This window comes from Mangifera indica, chromosome 6 (genome assembly GCF_011075055.1).
Source record: "Mangifera indica cultivar Alphonso chromosome 6, CATAS_Mindica_2.1, whole genome shotgun sequence".
Classification (NCBI taxonomy): Eukaryota; Viridiplantae; Streptophyta; class Magnoliopsida; order Sapindales; family Anacardiaceae; genus Mangifera; species Mangifera indica.
Genome location: NC_058142.1, coordinates 6,005,515 through 6,028,500, shown reverse-complemented (window position 1 = coordinate 6,028,500; position 22,986 = coordinate 6,005,515). Strand labels below are relative to the sequence as shown.

The following is a 22,986-nucleotide window of genomic DNA, read 5'->3' as shown; positions in this document are numbered from 1 at the left end:
AATTCACTAGCAGAAGATAGAACAAAACCACATTTCTTCTTCACTTCATCAATCCTATCATAGTTGTAGGTCAAACTTTCAGTTTTATACTCGGCGACGGTGCTCACATCTTGGAAGCATCCACCACTGAACCCAAAAACAAATGATCCATACACAATACAAACAAAAATAACCAACTATACACAATTCATAATTCCAAAATCTCGATATTCAAAATTATTCTTTCAAAATCTCTCACTTACCCACTACCTAAAAGCCCCAAAACTCCAACACCCAAATACTCTTAACACAATGTAGAAAAAATCAAAGTTGCAGTTTTGACTCTCACCCACAACTTTACCGGAAATTTTCTCTTCAAAATATCATAATGAAACTAAAGCTGCAGTTTGGCGGGTACAATACAATTGAATACTAATCTGAAACTGGTTTGCTCTTGGTATATTGTTCCAAAGATTTCAGTTAAATTTTAACGCCCACAAGTTGAAAGTTTGGATGTTGCGAGTTAAAGAGAGAGTGCATTGAGTGGAGTTGACGAAGTTTGGATCTTTAGTTGAGAGAGGGTCGAGTCAAGTTGAAGTCCTTATCAAACTTCACAGATTTCTTTTGGTAAACCAGTCGTTAAATATTTTGACATTAATTTTTTATTTCTTTTTTAAATATATTTTGATGTTTTATCACTTGACCCATGGATCAAGGCCCGCAAGTAAAACGGACCACATCAGGGCCTCACTAGTCACTACGAAGGAACCCATCCAATTTTAAAAATTATATTTCCCTAGGTGGGCCTACAAAAAACTCAGATGGGCATAACTTGCCATACGTGGGCTGTTGTCGGTCTTAAGATTCGATAAGCCTTGACGCAACACGACACATAGTACACTGAGCCTTGATAAGCTCGATCGAGGATAACCTGACATGATGTTATAGTGATGGTCAAATTAGAGGGCGGGCTATTGGTCATGTAATGATTCAGACAAAGGAAGTTAATAAGGGAAATTATAGTCTTAGTGTTATTAGGACAGTTGGATCAAACATTTCTTGGTTAAAATAACACATAGAAATGTGAAATCTTATTAGTATACATTTGATCTAGTTCAATTTCGACAATCAATTTGGATTTAGCAAAAATTGTATTATGGTGGATGCAATCTCATTAAACCCAACTTGTATTTTCATTTTTTGTTTTTTCAAAATTTTGAAAGTATTAAATGATTATTACTCCATTATATAATTTATTTATTTATTCATTCATTTTTTAATGACTTAAGTTTTTTTATACGAATATGTAATTTAAGCATTCATACCGTGGGAAGATAGTTTGGGTGGGAAAAGTATTCGATTGAAAAAGGAGAAAAGTTACAATCGTTCAATTTAGGACATATAACGGTTTATTGCAATTTATTTTAACAAAAATTTGATAAACTGGTTGAAAATGATTTCGGATTTTGAAATTAAAATTTAATTATTTGAAAAAAAGAGAACAAAAACTTTTTTTTTTATGAAATAAAAAAATTCAAATTTTAAAACTAAGTCTAAAAGAAAACTTGAAAAAAAAAAAAATTGAAGAATTCAGGCATTAGGGTTGACTTTCTTGCCTAAGGTAACTAGATTGAAGCTAATCCAAGCTAAAGTTTAGGCAATCAAATCTAGGAGTAAAATATGTGAAAGGTACAAAGCTAAAGACTGACTTAAAACAATCAAACAATAATTAAGAAATAACTGCAATTAAAATGAGAAACAACAATAGCAGCATTCCAGCAACAACAACAACAACATTTCAGCAGCAGCGGCAAGATATTCTTCATACAGCCACATATCAGGTCCTCTAGCTTAATTCTAAGGCATAATTCCAGGATTTGCATCATTCTCAGTATTAACCATGAATTTGTCCTGCATGAAAAAAAGTTTTAACCAGTCACACAACGTTGTGATGCGCTTCCAAATTCAACATCCACAAAACAATGTTGGATTGAAATCAAGAAAAGAAACTTACACTTAAATGGTGCAAAAATGATAGATATTCTTTTCTATTTTTGCATGACATGAACCTTTTGAAGATGAAATCTGAAGCCTAGGTGAAGGAGAATCAAATTACTTTTGTATTATACTTCGCCTTTCAGTTTGATTCTAAAAGAAAATCAAGGTCTGCTAAACTTGCTCCACTACATCACCGGAAAAGGCAAGAAAACAAACCAGAAGATGGAAAACAAAGCATTAAACTTCATTTCTCCACCTAATTCAAAATTAAGGGTGTTAGTTTGGGATGACAATTAAATTTTCCAAAGACTTATCTCAAAGAACACATACAAATTAAAGCAGAGATCTCAAAGAATAATAAAAGGGAGAGCTTACATGGAAAATTAAAGCAGAGATCAAACAGCTTACTTTGTAACCATTTGAAGTGAATCTTCCCCTCCCCTGCAACATATAAAGTACAACATTTGAAATGAAGCATTAAAGAAGTATATAGAATATCAATTACCAATAACCTGTTTTCTTGTTTCATTGCATCCTTGGGATTACCAAATTAGCCTCAGTCTGAAAGCAGAATAGAAACTTCTTCAAAGGCTGTAAAAATCGAAACATGTGTATATGTATTCAACAATTGAGCACATTGAACTTCTATTTCGAAATTTGTAAGTAACTTTGTAGCAGAATTATTCATACCCAGCAAACTTTGAATACTTGTAAGTAATTATATATAAACAAATAAATAAATAAAGAAGTTGAAGTGATTAAATATTAAACTTGAAAAAATAAAAAAGATACCAGCCAGCAACATAACAAATAATTTGACTTTAACTATGTTTCTCTTATATTATAATTAAAATATAATGAAAACAGAACTTAATTACTTATTACCTGTGGTTTCTGGGGTGTTGGTTATTGTTCACTTTGCATAAGATGACAATTGATGAAAACAGAGCCTAATAACATGTTAAACATTGCAAGAAAATTTGTCAACAGTTTCCCAGATTGAGTCTTGAAGAGGGTAACAATGAAGTCTCAAGAAACCTCTCCAGTTGGCCACCTTTTCGGTCTTAACAGGAAAACTAGTGGAGAGTCTAGTGGTTTTAGAAGAGTCATCAGAGTAACTCTTCAACCTCTCACTCTCTGGCAGTTTGAAAATTTTTCTTGCAATGTTTAACATGTTATTGATCATTTCCCCTGAAATTCCGTGGTTCTTCACCTAGTGGGACAGTTGTATATATATACATAGATTAAGAATTAGTCAAGTTAAAAGATTATTGTAAATAATAAAGAATAAACCTGAAAGAAACCCTCGTGTTGGCATGCTAAACCAATCTGTTCGATGATTTCAGAGTGGCAGGGGCCGTCAAGACCATCAAGGTCGATAAGAGGAACAGAAGAAGCATCTGATACTTGGGCTTGTGTGAGATTTGGACGCTCATTGATGGGTCTGATATAATTAGAGGGAACATTTTGAACAGTGGATGCAAAGTCAGAGAGTAGGAGCTTGGTAGAAGTGGTAGGTGTGGCCATATGGATGATGAATTGAAGATGGTGGGTTAGAATCAGATAGTGTTGAATTTATAGGAATTAGGAAAACAAATTGCAGAATGAAAGAGGAGAGAGGACAAGGTAGCAGGAATTGCCGACTGAAAATTGTGCTGGACGATAGATATCAATGTCAGCTCCAACTGAGTGTGCCCTTAGAATTGACAAAATAATTGCTACTGTTGTGTTCAAAAATCTTAATCTGGGAGGGGAAACTGTGAATAGAGATTGCATATGTACGCATATTCAACGAATTTAACAATTAAATAAAGCGTACGTGATTGAACAGTTCATGCTTATTCTAGATGTAGAAATTAAATAATTGGTGTAGTTTGAGCATTCGCCATCAAAGCAGCATCTGCAAGTTACGTCACATGATAACGATGATGAAAAAGAATCAAGGAATAGTGGTTAATTCTGACGCTTTCTTTCTGCAAAACTTGTGGTTGTACAGTAATATTAAAAAAAAATCCTTGGTATGGTATGGTATGGTATGTACGATTCTGTCAGTTCAAATGGACTAAGCTTTTGCGTACTATAAGTCACATGTTGATTTGTATGTATCTCATTATTTTATATTCAATGTATTACTATATGAATTAATGTTATTTTATTTTTAATTTTTAATCTTCTAATTATATGATAACATGTAATTGTTTGTTTATATAATACTATTTTTTTATATTTATACTGAAATAACAACTCACAAGAATAAACAAAGTGATTGAAATTTCAATATTAATATATACTTCTCAAACTGAAATAAATGTTACAGTTCAACAGAATAAAAGAAGCTCATCAAAATCATCGAACAAGAATGTGAAATTTCTACTTTCTTGCATACAAACAAGTGTCCACCATTGTTAATGAGAGAATTAGGTAAGTTTTAGGGGACATATCCCTGCCATTCAAAACACCTTTCAACATTGAAGCCTCGGAATGTTCTGGTCGAAGAAACTTGGGGCAGTAGTCCTGATGGAGCATTCCTCCATTGATCAGTCACTCATCTATTTAGGCCAACCAAAGTTCAACAAATTAACTCCCATGAAAATTAAACTCTGCATTGTGGTAGACAGGAGCATAACCAGTCACTATCAATAAATGTTCAAAATCATAATTAGCAAAGATAAACAACAGGATAATTACATGATGGCGTTAACAAAAGGCTTTCCGAAATCTTATTAGGCAACGAAATTAAACAGAAGATGGAAAGCAAGCCTCAATAGAATCTCATTGGAGAATATACATCACACAAAGGCTGCATAATTTATAAACTGTAAGAGACAAGAACTACCAGTATACAAATAAGTGTAACGTGTGGATTTTAAAAGTTTGCTTTTTGAATGATCTTTTTAAAAGCCATATGTGCCATTGATTGGGAAAGGCATCACGTGGCAGTATCCAATTCTATTTTTTCATCTCCTATCATTGTTGGGGAGAAACAATTACTAATGAACATAGAAACTGCAGATCTTCCCAAAGACCTTATCCCAGAAGAATAAAGTAAATTAGAAAGCCACAAAGCATTAAACTTCCTTTCTCCACCTAATTCAAATTAAGGGTGCTAGTTTGGGATGACAATTTAACTTTCCAAAGACTCTGTTTTCTCAAGAAATACATATATATAATAACAGGGAGAGCTTACATGGAAAATCAAAGCAGAGATCAGAAAAGTTACATTGTAACCCTTCGCAGTGAATCCTGCCCCCCCACTGCCCTGTAAAAATAATCATTATTAATTACAACATTAGAAATGAACTATTAAAGAAGTATATAGAGTATCAATTACCAATAACCTGTTTCTTGTTTCATTGCATCATGGGGGTACCGAAAGAACCAAAATCTGAAACCAGAAACACACACACATCCGTCTTCAGAGGCAGTAAAAATAAAATCACACGCACATATATATTCAACAATTGATTGATTTTGTCCAAACTTTTATTGCCTCCAAACTCTTTGATGAGTTGATGTAGCTCCTAGCTGTATCCAAATTTAGCCCTTCATAGACCTGGAAACAATTGGAAAAATTAGGAATTTTATTGCTTTAGTAACACTATGGAAGGCTATAGTATCAAGCAAGAATTCTCTAGTACATTAGACATAAAAGTTTCTTGTGAAGTTGAAAAGCCTGGCAAAACTTTTCTGCATCAGCTGAACTTACCTATAAAACACAAGTAGCAGCAAAGTGAAAAATCGCAAAAGCAAAATTTGCTCAATTTACTAAAGGATCAGCGGGGTGTGGAAGCATGAAAAAGATAAACTTCCTGCAAAAATGAGGGACAAGAATCAATATGAAATCCATACAAACTCAATAATACCTAGTGCAGAATCAATAACCCTGAATTCAATCAATAGCACAAAAGCAATACAAAATCAATACAAAACAAACATTTAAGATTTCAATCAATAATTCAGAATAAATACCCCATGAATTTAATCAATAATAACAATTCAATACGACATCCCAAATCTGAGAACTATCCTAACACTGCATGGACAGAACAATTTGAACAGATTTCAGGCTGGAATATTTATCAAAATGACTAACCGTTGTCAGTACTCGTCAATCGTCGGCGGAAGTCATCACTGTTATCATCACGGTCGCGACAAATTTTGTCGTCAATAAATCGGCAGGAAGAGTCTAAGAACAGAAAAAGTTCTCTTTGGTGGAGTCGAACTTGAAGATGGGATCATGGGTGGAGGTGTGTTTGTGCATGGTCGGGGAAGGAAGAATCGAATGAAAGTTGAAGAACGGAAGAGAATAAACTTTCTGGTCGGTGTGTTACAACGCAGTTAGGTAGGAAAAATTTTTTAAACTCAACCAGAATGTATAACCACAAACTGGCAAAGAGCAGCCGGTCTAGTCGCGGCTGAGGTTTAGTCTTGGCCGGGTTCATGAACCGATGGTTTCGGTTTAACACCATCAATTTATAGTTTAAAAAAATAAAAACTCTAAACCCTAAACCATAATAGGACGATTTGTAAACAGTTTGAAATTGATAATTTCGGTTCATGATCTAGGTTCGAAACTTACATTAAACTGTCAATTCTAATACATGCACTAATTTATTTTTTAAATTAATAATTACAATAATTAAAAATTAAAAGAAAGGCTTGGACTTAATTTTTCAATTAAGCTTCCTACGTATCTTCTTGGGGTTTAGAAGAATCAAAGCCTACGTAGTTCTCTTACCTTTGCGTATCCGATAGCTGACAGTACCCCTTTACCTTATCATTCGCCTCCGCTATCTTGACTATTATTTTCCATCATCGAACTATTCGTAGTTTAATCAAGTGATTCTTCATTGAAGTCCACTTTTATATCTTGTTGGCGTAATTCGGCTCTTGTCTAATCGTCCACACATGCTCGGGTTTCAATAGATTCGGACGTCAAACTTGATCGCCTATCATCCAATATATTGCTTCCTTGACTAAAAGTTTGTTCTACTGCAATAGTTGATACTGATGCTGCCAAGACTTGTTTAGCAATAACTGCTAATGGTGGAAAGATTGATGCATGTTGACTCTACCATTCTAGAACTGGAAAGTCTTTATCTATATTGCTATCACCAAACTCAAAAATAGTAGTTAAAAAAATATCAAGCTCCAAGATGGAGTCTAATGTTCCTCTTGGTCTTTTGCCCTTTTGCATCATAATACAATCATCATAACTCATATTTTGAGTTGATGATGGGACAATAGATGGTAAAGAGGAAGAAGAACCACCTTGGTTACCATAAATTAATGAATATTCAACATAAATTTCTTTAATTAAATTCATAATTTTAGTTATAGTTAATGAAATATTAACTTCATCCTCACAATCTAATTGCAAACATTCATAATATAATATCAAATACTCTATAACATCATCTAATTTAAACCCAAGATAAAAAAAACAAGCAACAAGAAAAATTTCTGGAATTGTTTTATAGTAAGTTAACCATTTTGTTTTTGTTAAAACAATAGTTTCTCCAAGAATAACATCTTGTTCGGCTTCCTGTAAAGTCTCAATAATATTAACAGCTTCATTTAAAAACAAATGAGAAGTGAAATTATAAACATCACTTAAAATATAAGTTTCATTATTAAAATTTCTTAATACATTTAAAATTGTTTTCCAAATATCCCAATGTTGGGGATATAATGTAACTTGTGACACATTTTGTGAAATAAATTAGCATAATAAATCGTTATAATCAAAAGACTCGTTGAATAATTCATATGTTGAATTCCAACGAGCCAACACATCTTTAAGAAATTTTTTTGGTCTTCCATTATGTGGTTTACAAAATTTACCCCATTCTTTTATAGTTTGGGGATGTGTCCATAAAAATGAAATTGTTACTTTTTTTGGACTAATATAATTATTAAGACAATTTAAATCATCATGTACACATAAATTTAATATATGACATATACATCTAATATGAAAAAATCTACCACCTAAATTGGGTTTACAAATTTTAATTAAATCAGTTATTGAGGTCGTATTTGAATGTGCATAATCAAATGAAATTGAAAAAATTTTATAAACTAATTGATATTCTTCTAATATTTCTTTAATTATTCTATAAATATTATTGATCGTATGTCGGTTATTAAACACCCTAAATACTAAAATTATTTTTTGTAATTGAAAATGATCATCTATCAAATGACAAGCTATACCCATATAAGAGTGAACTTGTCAATGGTCACTCCAAATATCACTACATATAGATACACGTTCATTAAAATTTGTAAAAAATTGAATTAATTCTCTTTTTATTTTTTATATAAACTAAATAACGTTTTTTTAATGTATTTCTTGGAATAGTTTTATGTGCAGGATTTAAAGTAGTTTTACAGTAATTATTAAAACATAAATTTTTATCAAAACTAAATGTTAAATGATCTATTGCTACCATTTTTGTAAACAATCAAAACTAAGTTCGATTTGAACACCCATTAACTCGAGTTTGGTTAAATTGAAAATTATTTAACTCAAACTTAATTTAAATTTAGTTTGAATTTATTGTTTAAATCTATAATTTAGATGTATGGTTCAGATTTATAGTTTAATCATAATTTATTGATAAAATGACATTGTTTTATTTAATAATGAATAAAACGATATCATTTTAACAATTATACAAAATAGTTTGAATTGAATTATTAGTTAAGTTAAAACTAAATCTTGCCACTCACCTAGTTAGTAAGTCAAATTTTCTTTAACTCGAGTTTAATTCAGTTTAAAAAATAAGATGAAACTCTTTATTTAAAATCGAATTAACTTTAAACTAAACAAATTTAATCCAAATTGAACTAAAGTGACCTAACTTTTGAGCCCAAGCTACCCCATAAGAATGATAACAATCAAGCTAAAAGAAATTGTGAGGAGAAAATCATGGCTTGCTAAACTTGCTCCACTACATCGCTAGAAAAGGCAAAAAGGCAATCCAGAAGATGGAAAAGAAAGCATTAGCACTAAACTTCCTTTCTCCACCTAATTCAAAATGAAGGGTGCTAGTTTGGGATGACAATTAAACTTTCCAGACACACTATTTTCTAAAAAAATAAACACACACACATATATATAAATATAAAATAAAAGGGAGAGAATCAAAGCAGAGATCAAACAGGTTACTTTGTAACCATTTGAAGTGAATCTTCCCTTTCCCCTGTAACATTAATCATTATCAAGCACAACAATTGAAATGAAGCATTAAAGAACTAAAAACAATATGAAATTACCAATAACCTGTTTTCTTGTTTCATTAGATCCTTGGGAGTACCATATTAGCCTCAATCTGAAACCAGACTGGAAACTTATTCAGAGGCAGTAAAAATAGAAACACACATACCCAGAAAACTTAAGGAACTTATCCTTAATTGAAAAAAAATCATAATAAGTTGAAGTGATTAATTATTATACTTGAAATAATAAAAAAGACACCAGCCAGTAATATGACCAATAATTTGACTTAAACAATGCTTTTCTTAAGATTATAATTAAAATGTAATGAAAATAGAACCTAATTACTTATATTACCTGTGGCTTCTGGGGTGATGGTCATTGCTCACTTCGTACAAGCTGACGTTAGATGCTGATACAAGGGATGTGAGAGATCTTGGGCCAGTCCTCTCCTGTTTCCTTGTTGTATCGTTCACTTAGAAAAGGACATCCAATAATTTCCAATTCCTGGAGAGTTGTCCTCTGCAGAAGGCTGTCTGGAAGTGCGTTTAACTTGGGGCAATCCTTAAGTGTTAAATCCTTCAGTTTGGTTAAAGTCGTCCAAGCGGCAGGGAATGTGTTGCCTTTGTAGTAGTATATCCATAGACTCTCTAAATTTGGTGGTGGTTGTGAGGTTTCAAGTATTAGTTCATCATCCTCATCAAGTCTCTCCACTTCTCCACGTTTATCAAATTTTAAAGCCAACCGATAGAGTTTTTCCTTGTTCTTAAAAACTTCTGCCAGTTTCCCATTGCTGACATCTGTTACATTTCCCAATCCTCTTACCATAAGCCCCCCTTCAAGACGATTCAAATTTTTCAGTCCTTCAAAACTACATGCTTTATTATCATGATCACCACCACCCCGTATGACAAATGAACCTAAACTTCGAAGACCTGTCAATTTCTCAACCCCTTTTGGCGTGTAAAGTAGTGTACGAAAAACATCATTATATTCCAAACGCCTCAAATTTACTAATTTTCCAATCCCCTGAGGTAATGTTATGAGGCAATCCACGCTAACAGTGTGTAAATTAAATAATTCACACAAACTTTCAGGCAATTTTATTAATTTGTGAAACTCCATGTTAGACAATTTAAGATGTCTTAAATGTATCAATTTTCCTATCTCCTTTGGAATCTCATAAATATTATCCAATATACCATCCAATTGTAATAATCGTAAACATGTCAATTCATTAAATACTCTCACTAAAACATCATTATTCAAGCAATTACGGGGACCAAAACGATATGAAAGTATGAGACTACGTAGCCATTTTAATCTAAAAGTAGATTCAGGAAATGAAGCCCTATCTTTAATAAAATCTATTTTTAAATGACGAACTTTGTCCCTAGGAGAGTTTTTAAGTGAGTCTTCGTCGCCATAGACTTCTATTGATGAGCACTCTTTATCACCCAAAAATTGTGCAAAGTCGTGTACTATATCATGCATCATGTACGAATCAGAAAATGATTTGTGCTTTTGTAAGAGAGATCTTGTCACTAAATAGTCCAAATATTCTTCACCAGTTATATTCTCATTCTCATCATTTTTTTCTTTCCTAAGATAACCCTGAGCCATCCATAAATCAACTATTGTACGTTTATCGATATTATAATCTTTTGGATATATAGAGCAACATACAAAACACCGTTTTACCATTAGAGTTAAATCATTATAACTCAACATCAAAGGGGTTAAAAGACCTTTTTCAGTATCTTCAAACTTCCACATTTCACTATCTAACACATGTTGCCACTGCTCTTTAGATTTTTTAAACTGCAAGAGACTCCCAATAGTTTTTACAGCAAGAGGTAACCCCTTGCACTTCCTAACTATTTTCCTACCAATTTCTTCTAAATTTTTATACTCTTCAGGAAGTCTTTCAGAAAGTGCTAGCTTTTCAAACAATAACCAATTCTCCTCATTAGACAATTCACCAACATTTATGATATCATTTGATTTCATTATACGTGCAACTGACTCTTTACGTGTGGTAATTAAAATTTTACTCCCATGAAGACCATTCTTTAGACAATTATAGAATGGTTCCCATTTCTTGTTATTTTCAGTCCACACATCATCCAAAATAAGCAAAAATTTTTTAGTCTTAACAGAGTCACGAATACATTGAAGAAGATATTCTAATTCTGCTACATTAGGAGTATTATTTTTGAGAGATTGAATGATCGCTTTGGCAATCCTAATCTCATCGAAAGGTTCTGATACACACACCCAGATTTTTTTATCAAATTTGTTCTCCACCTCATTGTTATTATAAGCAAATTGGGCAAGAGTTGTTTTTCCTATTCCCCCATCCCTACAAGCGAGATGATATGGAGGTTTTTTTCACTGCCCTCACACAATAACTTGCTTACTAAATCATTCTTCAAATTATCTCTACCAATTATATCAGAGACATCAATAAAAGAAGTACTTTGCATTGGTAGATTATCAAATCTCTCAATAGCCTTAATCACATTAAGATTATAATCATTTTTCTCTTTGGCTATAGCATCTAGCTTTTTATTTATATCAGTTATCCTAACTGCAATGTCGCGACGTAAAACAACTTCTTTGAAACCAAAACAAGGAGATGGAAAGAAGCAACACACCTTCTTCTTCGGAGCAATAGCATTATGATCATGACCCCCTCAATTCGCAATTTCAAGATTGCAGTATTCCACTCATCCAGCACATCGTCCACGTCATAGCATACGTCTTTGAGACGATGTAACCACAGTCTCACAGCTGCATTCTTTATTTGTTTTTGCTCTGCATCAAATAGCACAGCTTGAATGGCTTCAAGGTTGTGCGTAAGTTTCTCTACTTCTTCGTCAACATCCCAAACAAGGCTCACTTGTTTTCCGATGCAGCCAGACGCCTGCTCAGAAAGAACTGAACCCAGTTGCTTCAAGACCAAAGAAACAATTGCTTCAGCCATGGTATTGAATGATGAAAGGTAAAGTTATCAAATGTGTTTGTGTTTGTGAAAATGCTACCGTCCTTTGTTTCAAATGTTTATAATGCATGAAAGATGAGGAATATTTTAGCTTTTGGGCAAAGTGAAACCTCGCTTTGATGCTGGTTTAGGTATACATAAAGCTTATTCCTAGCTATTCCAATTGTCCTTCCTTTCGTTTACCGGAAGTTCCTTTAAAGCAAAATCATTTCTGCCTCTTTCACAATTTGTCTTGCTTTACTTCGTATTTCATAAAGCAAGATTCTGAAGAATGAGTGTAAAGCAAGTAACAGCAGAAAATTAAGAAAGGCCGATTCCTGAAAGCAAAAGTGAACAGGAGGTTTCGGATTGATTTCTATGTGTTGTTCAAATATAAAATCCTAAACAAGATTCCGACATCAAATAATAAGAAAGGAAGGAGGGTTATGGTCTTATTTTCACAATTAACAGAATTGCCCAAATTTTCATTTTCATAATCAATTGAATTTTCTTATAAATTATGAATATTCTATACCAAATTACTATTTCCCATCCAGCTTTAACGAAATAATCAAATTTTTACTCCGTAAATTAGAAAAAAAAAAAACTATTTTCTCATCCCAATGTTAAATCAATTAAAAAAATGTGTTTTTTTTAAATAAAATTATTGAAAAGATATAAAAGTACTCAAACTAAATATCACATCACTTCTAAAATTTTATTAAACATAATTTTACATGTAATTTATATTAATTTTAATTAAAAATTATATTAAAAGTCCTCCATTTAAATTCTGTTTCACAATAGCTGTGTGATTTGTGGACCAATATATTCTCTAAGCAAAGCGCGAGCCATGGTTCTCTTTTCGACTCCTGGAAGGCCTTCAGTTATGTAATGACTAGATTTTTCTGGTTTCACCTGTTAATGGTAGAAGTTTTCGCCATCATTTTGGTTTCTCTATCAAACATCCTGGCATTTCGTTCATACATTCAAATTAGTATCATAATCATGCTGGTCAAATCACATATCAAAAACCTAATTTTTTATATTTTGTATTATGTATCGAATATTATATCATATTGTATGATACAATTTTTAAAAAATAAAATAATAAAATTTTTCTAATAGACATATTATCATTTTGAAAAATATTATAAACATCTTTGAAAATTTAAAATTTCTTTTCATATCGACAATATATATTGTATCGTACAATATATCTACTATATTATATTAATTTAATACGTTTTATAATATATATCGTTTCTTATCTGGATCATATTATATTATAGAATATATATCGTGGATGGTATAAATACTGATAATCATGACCATAACATTAATTGCAATGCAAAGTTAAAAGGAAATAAAATAAAAAAATACGGCAACGCACGGCAATTCAGCTCTCTCTTTTTGGCAGATGAAATCTTTCAATGCCTTGGGCTGATGCTTCTTTGCCCATCTCAATATTTACTATTTAGGTAAAATGACATTTGCAAGGAATTTTGGTAAATAAATGAGAAAAAAAAATTTTTTCCAAACTTAATCTATCAGAATTCACCTAATTTTAGTTAGCTTTTTGGCACTAGCATGCAGTCAGAGCTATATGCACGACATCGATTTTGAACCGTAGATCGCTTGATCAACATAAGTACCTTCACCAAGTTGAGATTCTTTATCTTAGTTGAATAATACAAACTATTGAATATGATATGTTTGAGGCCGGCCATGGAATTTATAGTTGAATTATAGCCTCTCATCTTCGGGATATTGTAGTTTTAATTTCCACAGCGTGATTACAAAAAAAAACAAAAGTAGGGGCCTCCCTCGAGTAGGTTGAGTGTGAAAATAGGATATTTATATAATAAAATATATATTTAAATCTTTTTTTGATAATATATTAAAATTAAATTTTAAATTTATTTGATTTATAATTTAATAATTATAACACTAATCATTAAATTTAAAATTTATTTTATTTAATATAATTTAATATAATAATTTAATTCGAATAAAGTTTGTCGGGCTTCTAGATTTCAGTGGATACATTTTGTCCAACCTCAAACATTTCTGTGGACATTAATCATCTATACAGGTACTAAATTGACAGTAAAATTTATAATGATTGGGACCATTTCTGTGTGTTGACACGGAAGACTTGATTGATCAATGACAGGTACAATCAAAAACAATCCAGAAGAAATTAATAAAGCAAAACTTGTAGATTTGGTTAAGCTCAAATTATCCTTTTAGAAGTTACACTTTCTGCATCACTATCTTCTCTTTGTGCAAATTTCAAGCTTCTATCTCAATGATCAGGGGTTCCGAAACTCTCCCAAAACTGCCTGTCATAGGTTTATCGTCATGGGAAGACCTGAGGCCTGGTACAGAAACTTGGGAATCAACTAAGAAGCAAGTATGCCAGGCTCTTGAAGAGTATGGCTGTTTTGTGATCGAAAGCAGTCAAGTTTCTTTGGATCTCCACAGTAAAATCTACAGTTCAGTTGTGGATTTGTTCGATTTGCCAAAAGAACTCAAACAGCAGAAACCTGCTCATCAGATCGACCATCCTCTCGGAAGATCAAGCTCGTTTTGCCCTGAACATGAGCGTGTAGACACTGAAAATTTAACCACTTTGGAAGGAGCTCAGAGTTTCACCAAACTCATGTGGCCCTCTGGAAATGACAGATTCTGGTACGTTTTGCCTTATCTACAGCCAAAATAAGATTCTATTTTGGGAGCTGCTTTTTTTTTTTCTTTTCTTTTTATTGATAGAAACAAGAATCATGTGCCAAATTTTGGAAGGCCGACTTTTTTCACACCGAAAAGAAATTCTAATTATATGATAGCCAAGTAAATCAATAGAACCTCTTTAAGTTATACTCTATAAAATAAATAATTGTTTTGTAATTAAGAGAAATGAAATGAGATTATTTTGTAATAATAATGGAAAAAAGATTTTTTTTTTAAATAAAGAATGATGAAATAAAAGAAATTTTATCTTAATAAGAACTGATAAACCATTGTGAATGTTTTGAAAATAGGGATTATGGGTTATTCTTTGACATGAAATGATTAAAAAAAGAGAAATCTTTTCTAAATAAGCATATATGCTAACAAAGGAATTATATAAAAGAATATAATTTTGTTATGACCATGGTAGTCGATTCCCATATTATATCAAGTATCGAAAATCTAATTTTTCTTAACGTATTATATCAATGATACAACTTTTAAAAAATAAAATAACAAAAAATTATCATTGACACGTCATTATTTTAAAAAATATCACAAATGTCTTTGAAAATTTAATATTTCTTATGTACATCTCTGTTACATATCATTTTCTCTAAAAAAATATATTTATTTATATCAATAAAATGTATCGTATCATACCATGATACATATCATGTATCGTATGATACTGATAATTATGGTTATAACATAAGATTTATTAAAAATTATCTCATTAATTTTGATGGAAATCTTGTAGTTAGATATGAAAGTCCATGCTGATTAAATTAACATTCTTATGTTTTGGCAGTGAAAGTGCCCATGAGATGGCAAAGATCATGAAGAAATTAGATCTAACGATTGTGAGAATGGTTTTCCAAAACTACGGGGTAGAAAAATACTATGACTACTACGTTGAATCAATGAACCATGTTATTGGGTGCACCAGGTACAAAGAATCCCAGATGAACAACAGCTACTTGGGTCTTCTCTCCCACACTGACAAGTCATTTTCAACCATACTTCATCAGAATGGTGTTAATGGCTTGGAGATTCAAACAAAAGATGGGCAGTGGATTCTCTATGATCCCCCCTCCCATTCATCCTTCATATACCTTTCTTCTGATGCCTTCAAGGTGGGGCTAATTATATAAACACTTGGTTATTGATTTAAAATCGATGGATTATACATGGTGGCTAAACTTTGTGATTTATTTTCCTGGATTGAATTAGGCATGGAGTAATGGTAGAGTGCGTTCATGTTGTCATCGAGTGGTTGTGGATGGAAACAAGACCAGGATTTCGTTGGCGTCGACTGCATTTCACAAAGGGCCAGCGCTGAGTGTTCCTGATGAGCTAGTTGATGCGGAACACCCTTTGCTATACAAGCCATTTAACCACCTTGAATATCGTAGAACGCATATTGAATTAGCCTTGAAAAGAATTGGCTACTCTATCGAAGCTCACTGTGGTGTCTAATAAACCCCGATTCTTCGTACAATCTTGCGTATATATTTGCTATATACTATGTCTATTTACTAAATTAAACAAGTGATGCATGAGCAGGATTACTACAATCCTCCCCTTTTACTAAATAAGTGTCATATCCTTAAAGACAGTGCTTTGCCTTAATCAATATAGTGACTTATGTATGGAATATGTCATGAGTTGAATCGAGTATTATATCCAAGTCCAAATAATATATGCAAATTGACAATATTTAATAACTTCTACTCCTGTGTAGCAACTAGCAATGGCAGAATAGTTAGAGTCTCTTAAGAAAACTCATATTCGGAAAATTGTTGATTGAAAACCTAACAAGTCATTCATTGATTGTAAATGGGTTTTTTATTATTTCTTTTGTGGTTCATCGCTTATCTCTTATAATGGTAAAAAACAAAATGTTGTCTCTCGTTGTAGCATTAAGTCCCTCGTTGTAGCGTTAACTAAGTATTGAGTTCTTGCAAATACAACATATGAATTATTGTGGTTACGATAGCTCCTTTAATACATGGGTTTTTCCTATCGGTTTAGTACTCTAATTCATCTCAATAATCATAGTATTATCTAGATAGATTATCACAATGTTTTTCATAAACGCATGAAGCATATCTAGATGGAATACCTTCATATTCATCGTCTTTTGCTCAATCAAACCCTTCAGCATATTCTTGTTGCCACAGCATATAAGAAAGTAGACAATTTCTTGCACAAATGTCCAAACCCAAGGTGACTTCTCCGCTACCTCCTTGAGCTTGCAAGGGGTATTCTTGACTTTGGATATTAAAGATGATTGATTACGATAAGATTGTCTTTCCTTTTTGTAATAATCTAGTTCCTATAAAAGGTTGAATTATTATGGGGATTAGAAATGCAATTTCTTAATTTTCAACACTAAAAAATTATGGGGTGTTTCAATCCACACAAAGATGCAGACAAAGGATGGCCAGTGGATTCTCTCCATCAATCCCTCTGGACTTCATCATTCATTCATCCATCTTGCAGGCGATGCAGTCAAGTAATGATACAGGCAACAGGTTTGGATACAAGAATATTGCAAAATCAATTTTTCATTTTGGTTATTGGTTTGTTTATTTTTTTAAATTGGCTAACTAAACTAAATTGTTTTTAAAAACATTTAAACAAAAAATTAATAAAATACTGAACCAAATTTTAAAATAATTTGAAAAAAATAATAATAAAATATTTAAAATTTAGTTTTAAATTGGTTAACTAAAAAATTCCATTAGATTAACCAGTATTTTCAATTTCGTCCAAAATTGGTTAATATTTAAATCAATCGGTTTTTGTTTATGATTTTTTTTAACTAGCTTTAGTTTGAAATATGGTCAAATCCGTCATTAACCAATTTTGAACACTCCTAACTGGAGTGGAAAAATATTAATCCATTAAATTTTGAATTGAAAAATGTATTTCAGCCATAAAAATAAGAGTTATTTCCATTTTTCCACCCAGGGTTTGGCTTAAATACATAAATCACAATTATTCACCCAAAACTTAAATTTTTTAACAGAGAATTAATTGCAAAAGGGTATAATAGTCATTTCAATTTTCTAAAACTTCCAAAAAGAGTTGTTGTATGTTGTGATCGCTATCTGCTCTTGACACTTTAAAGGAAAAATAAATAAAGGATGAGAGAGGTAGGAGGAGGGGAGAGGAGGAAGTTGTGGGAGAGGGCAGGGGTGGCATAGCCTAAGACATGATCTCCTTTAGCTCTTGACCCACGCTTTGCTCCACAAGAACTACACATAACCCTTCAGTTTTAACCCTACTCGCCAACCGATCAGAAAACTGTGATGGAAACAACATTTTAACTCCTTATCAAATCCAAATCCATTAGGATTCCATTAATTACAAGTTAATTTTTTAATTTAAAATGGATAAAACTGTGAGTGGAAACAAGACAAGATTCTCTCTGGGATTGTTCATGTTTCACAAAGGAGTGTTACAACTTACAATTACCTGGAATATCGTATATCAGTCACAGAACAAGCTGCTAAGAGAATTCATTATCCCTTTGAAGTTCACTGCTTTCTTTGATCAGATGATCCTTTGATGTTATCTAATGATCAACTATCTGCTGTCCCTAGGTTTTAAATAAAGGTTGTTGAAGGGTGTTGAAAATGTTTGACAGATCATTATACCAGACACTGAAGACTACAGAGGCAGGGGAAATGCCACAGGTTTGATTTGTACTAACCTCTTATCTAAATTGGAAGCCATCAAATTCCCCGAAATATAGTGTTATCTTATCAAATTGATATATCTATCACATAGCCTTTTTTCAAAAGATAAGAAAGCTCTCGATGTCAAAACATATATTGAAAATGTTACATGAATTCTGAACTCATGGATCATAACTGCATAGCATAAGTTACATAATTCTACAAACCAACAGTGCATTTACATGGAAAGTGCAACAATAAATCATTGCTGATTAGCTAGGACCATTTAATCTTACCCAATTAAACAACTAAATCATCCTCATCATCAGCAGAAGATTTAGGCTTAAATTTGGCGAACCCAAATGGATAGTCAGAACACTCCAATCTTCTCAATTTAAGCAACAAAAACAGCAAAATCCCACACCCGAAACCCAATGCAGCACTGGACCCAGTCAAGGAAACAGCAGCACAAACCAACATCACAAACGACTCTTCCTTGCTACCCATATCTCTTGAAGCCATAGCCAATTCAATCCCTGCAAACAACAGAAGCACCCCAAGAATCCCAATAGGAAACTGACCCAAAATCCTCACAAATGAGTTCCCAAACACCAATCCAATCACCAACTTCCCAATCCCCAAAAACACCACAGACAAGCCACTCCTCGCACCAAACCGATACTGCCCAGCTAGCCCTCCGGCTCCATGACACACCGGCATGGCCCCAAACCAGCACCCCACCAAGTTCATAGCCCCAACGCTTACAGAAACCTTTGTTGCTGAAATTTCTTCACGTTCTGGAAACAAATCACTGGACAATTTGCATACAGCAATCACTGAGTTGAGCACTGACAATGGAATCTGAGGAATCGCCGCTCTTACAAACCCGATTTTCCAATCTTCCCATGTAATATTTAACAGCTTTATTTTCGATGGACCGAATCTTAGGTCCTTGAAAATCGATGGATCACGAATGAAACATAATATTAATCCGAATAAAAACACTATGAGAGCTGCAGGAATTGCAGATAAAAATCTTAACCTCTTATTCAATTTTCTATTTTGATTGCTTTGAGATTCATCTTCTTGAGAAAAGTCTTGATCTTTATAGTCACCTGAACCGGTGGCAAGCACTAAAAACAAAACGGCTGAAAGTGCGATGATAAGACCATCAAGGCCGAGCCAAGAACGAGAAGAGGTTGACTTGGAGGTGATGAAATCTTGATTGTAACGAATATATTTAATGGCGGAGAAGGCAAAAGCGAGACCTTGAGAGAGCTGAACGCCTCGAACAACGGGAAGAGGAATAAAACGGTAAAGGAACGACATGAGTCTGGTGGCGCCGAGGAAGAGGAGGATGGCGGCGGTGGAGATGCCGGCAGCGGCGATTTGGGAGGTGGTGAGGTGGGGTGACTCGGAGACGGCGACGGCGGCGATGGACTTCATGGGCTGGACGGGCATGGGGAGACCGAAGAGAAGGCCGGTGGAGATGTTGTAGAGAGAGGTGAAAATTAGAGTGGTTGAGAGGTCGAGGTGGGAAACTAATGTTAGAGTGAGGACAATGGGAATGAAGGTGCCGAGATCACCAACAGCACCGGAGAGCTCGGAGGAGAGGTTAGTTTTGTGTCGGGGCCCATGTTGGGTGATGAGAGGAGTGCTAGCCGGAGGTGAGTGCTCTTCCATGGAAGGATAGGGGTAGACTGATGGAAAAAAATTTTCATATCAATTTTAATTATATATTTTTAATTTATATAATATTATCTCTTAGGCTACCCAGATAACTTAGTTTTTTATATGTATGTAACACTCCACCCATCTTTCTCCAATTCTGCCAGGAAAATGGAACTCAAATGAGATGGGAATGGTTTTAAAATAAGAAAATAAATATATCTCTTAACTATTTTCCTTTTTAAACCTTTAAATATTAAATTATTTTTATTTTATAGATTTAAAAAAAATTTCATAAAAGAAGATGATAATTTTCTATCACACCGAAAAAAAATTCCTTTACCAGATCGTTTTTACTTCTTGTCATCTCTAAATTAAATAAGATAAAGATGGTTCGTCTAAATCAATCAAATGACATCACTCTCACTAAAAGAATGTGTATTGAATGGTAGGGTTTCAATTATTTTGGATCACGGAACCCCAACCACAAAAGACAAAGTGATGTAAAATTGTTGAAAGTTAGGTGGCTCTTCACGTACATGGAAAGTTTATAGGATTAGGATGAATATGGGTGGCCTTTGCCTTTCTTTCTTATTCAATATTGTTAGGCCTTGCAAGCTTACAATTCATTAACCCAAGCCCATGATTGTTATAGAGCGATGCTAAAAAATATAGTTATTAATATTTTATAATACATGATATATATTTTATGATATATATTTTATGATATAATAAAAATAAAAAACTAAAATATAGTTTATAATATATCAAATTAATATGATACAATAAATTACATATTTTATAATATGATATATATTATCAATACAGACAACTCAGATTAAACTCTTAATCTACTTCACTCATCTTTCTCCAAATAAAAGAAAGATTCTTCCATAAAAATGGAACTTGAATGAAATGGGAATGGTTTTAAAAGACAGCGATAAGTATATATCTTTGACTTATTTTCTATTTTAAACCGTTAATTATTGAGGTATTTTTACTTTATAGATAAAAGAGAGAAAAGGGAAAGAAATTTTTCTTATAGGAGAAGTGATAATGTTTTATCATCCCGGAAAAAGGTTTCCTTTGCAAGGCCTTTTCTGTCCAGTTGTCATCCCTAAACTAAATAATACGCCTAAATCAATCCAATGGCATCACTGTCACTAAAGAATATGCCTCGAGTGTTGAAAGTTAGGTCGCTCTTCACGTACATGGAAAGCTTGTTAGGATTAGGATGAAGATGGGTAGGATTTGCCTTTCTTTCTTATTCAGTGTTGTTAGGCCCCTGCAAGCTTACAATCCATTAACCCAAGCCCAAGATCGTTTTGGACCCACGATTAAAAATTTACGTTATCAATCCCTTATAATATATTTTATATATCCTATAATACAATACGATAAATATAAAAAAATAATATATATTTTAAAATATATTAAATTAATATAATATAATAAATTATATATTCTATGATATGATAATATTATTGTTACAAATTAATATACTTTTTGAGAAAAATAATAAATTTTAAAAATACTTATGATATTTTTTAAAATGATGATATATCAATTAAAATTTTTTATTATTCTATTTTTTAAAATATGTATTATAAGATACAGAGAATTAGGATTTTGATACCATAATTCAATTACTATGATAAAAACATAACTCCATTAACATGGGTCACCGGATAATGATCTAATCAGAAATTAAAGTGTAATTTCCAAATATAGAGCAATGTTTGATAGACCAGATTAATGGAGCATGGTTGGTCGTAAATAAACCCAACCCAGCCAATCCCAGCACAAAACACAGATTGGATTTGGGGAAGGCCCCATGGGGATACGTTGTGCTTTAAAGTCACTTTACACTAGCTTTTCCGTGTGAGTTCAAACAATAATGCTTATGCTTATAAACTTTCGTTTGAAACTTGGAAAAGTCCAAATCTAAGTGGCCCAAATACAAACAAAATTCACCTCATTTGCTTTCGACTTCTAATTCAATTTGATTCATCATGCATTCATGCCCCACCAGCAACCAAGATTTAACACTTTTTTTGAAATAAATCATTTTGGTAATTGCAATCCATCTGTACTACTTGGACGTATAAATTCAAAATATAATAATCAAATTTATAATTACTGTATCAGATAAATTAAGATTTTATAAATATAATTAAGCGTATTTTTGAAATTGATACCAAACATGTTGGTAAATCATTCTAATATGTACCAAATTTAAGCATTTTAACTCGTAATAATTTTTTTTTAACTGCCCTCCAAAGAAATCTATTGTGTCACTTGAATATACATGCATGATTCATTTTATCAAGCAAATACAAAACAATAAAATATGTGTACCCATTTTGAGTATATAAATATATATATATTTATATATGTCATCATACGATTAGATAATTTTAAATTAAAATTAAGATAATATTTAATCATATAATAACACGTATAAATATATATGTATTTCTGTAACAGAAATAAGTATGTATAGTATTACTCAGAACAAAATAGAAAAAATCCAAAATTTTAAACTATAAGGGTATTTTGGTCTTTTAAAAGATATGGGTGGGAGCAAGCAAGGCAGCAAATAGGAAGAATTTGTTCTGTTGATCGAATAAATATTTAATCGCTCACTGGGACCCTTCTTATCTAGCCGTTACACTACCTCATGACTTGGCTGGCATCGAATCCTTTTTTTTCTCAAC

General features: G+C 32.5%; 3 protein-coding genes and 2 long non-coding RNA genes across 14 annotated transcripts; 1 reads left to right on the top strand and 4 right to left on the bottom strand.

Moving 5' to 3' along the window:
* Positions 1–1,613: 1,613 nt before the first annotated feature.
* On the bottom strand, positions 1,614–3,777 carry LOC123219605. 3 transcript variants are annotated; one of them, XR_006502900.1, is made up of 6 exons: positions 3,271–3,777; positions 2,863–3,190; positions 2,490–2,568; positions 2,353–2,418; positions 1,994–2,233; positions 1,614–1,890 (listed from the first exon to the last, which is right to left on the bottom strand). It is a non-coding gene; the product is annotated as an uncharacterized LOC123219605 (long non-coding RNA). The 3 variants fall into 3 exon arrangements; XR_006502899.1 differs by having other exon boundaries at positions 2,353–2,568; XR_006502901.1 differs by having other exon boundaries at positions 2,353–2,538.
* A 463-nt stretch (positions 3,778–4,240) lies between these two features.
* On the bottom strand, positions 4,241–6,427 carry LOC123219604. Of its 8 annotated transcripts, none has more exons than XR_006502896.1 (7): positions 6,071–6,427; positions 5,684–5,786; positions 5,459–5,530; positions 5,309–5,362; positions 5,165–5,236; positions 4,666–5,003; positions 4,241–4,577 (listed from the first exon to the last, which is right to left on the bottom strand). It is a non-coding gene; the product is annotated as an uncharacterized LOC123219604 (long non-coding RNA). The 8 variants fall into 8 exon arrangements; XR_006502892.1 differs by having other exon boundaries at positions 5,316–5,362; positions 6,071–6,426; XR_006502897.1 differs by having other exon boundaries at positions 4,666–4,941; positions 6,071–6,424.
* A 3,760-nt stretch (positions 6,428–10,187) lies between these two features.
* LOC123218952 (putative disease resistance protein RGA3) lies at positions 10,188–12,185 on the bottom strand. Its single transcript, XM_044640611.1, has 3 exons — positions 11,857–12,185; positions 10,586–11,561; positions 10,188–10,256 (listed from the first exon to the last, which is right to left on the bottom strand). The coding sequence occupies exons 1-3, from the start codon at positions 12,183–12,185 to the stop codon at positions 10,188–10,190; spliced, it is 1,374 nt and encodes a 457-aa protein (XP_044496546.1).
* A 2,181-nt stretch (positions 12,186–14,366) lies between these two features.
* LOC123217939 (deoxypodophyllotoxin synthase-like) lies at positions 14,367–16,574 on the top strand. The gene is made up of 3 exons (XM_044639032.1): positions 14,367–14,876; positions 15,727–16,051; positions 16,149–16,574. Exons 1-3 carry the CDS (start codon positions 14,494–14,496, stop codon positions 16,392–16,394), a joined length of 954 nt encoding a protein of 317 aa, XP_044494967.1. The 5' UTR covers positions 14,367–14,493; the 3' UTR covers positions 16,395–16,574.
* Positions 16,575–18,728: 2,154 nt separating this feature from the next.
* On the bottom strand, positions 18,729–20,449 carry LOC123218911 (molybdate transporter 2-like). The gene has a single exon (XM_044640566.1). The coding sequence runs from the start codon at positions 20,282–20,284 to the stop codon at positions 18,902–18,904; it is 1,383 nt and encodes a 460-aa protein (XP_044496501.1). The 5' UTR covers positions 20,285–20,449; the 3' UTR covers positions 18,729–18,901.
* Positions 20,450–22,986: the final 2,537 nt, after the last annotated feature.

Coding starts and splice junctions, on each gene's coding strand:
- LOC123218952 (XM_044640611.1), bottom strand. CDS start 12,185: ATGGCTGAAGCAATTGTTTCTTTGGTCTTGAAGCAACTGGGTTCAGTT. Junction 11,562..11,856: donor CTATTGCTCCGAAGAAGAAG/GTGTGTTGCTTC, acceptor TCTCGCTTGTAG/GGATGGGGGAATAGGAAAAA. Junction 10,257..10,585: donor AAAACTCTCCTAGGGACAAA/GTTCGTCATTTA, acceptor ACACACTGTTAG/CGTGGATTGCCTCATAACAT.
- LOC123218911 (XM_044640566.1), bottom strand. CDS start 20,284: ATGGAAGAGCACTCACCTCCGGCTAGCACTCCTCTCATCACCCAACAT.
- LOC123217939 (XM_044639032.1), top strand. CDS start 14,494: ATGATCAGGGGTTCCGAAACTCTCCCAAAACTGCCTGTCATAGGTTTA. Junction 14,877..15,726: donor TCTGGAAATGACAGATTCTG/GTACGTTTTGCC, acceptor ATGTTTTGGCAG/TGAAAGTGCCCATGAGATGG. Junction 16,052..16,148: donor TTTCTTCTGATGCCTTCAAG/GTGGGGCTAATT, acceptor GGATTGAATTAG/GCATGGAGTAATGGTAGAGT.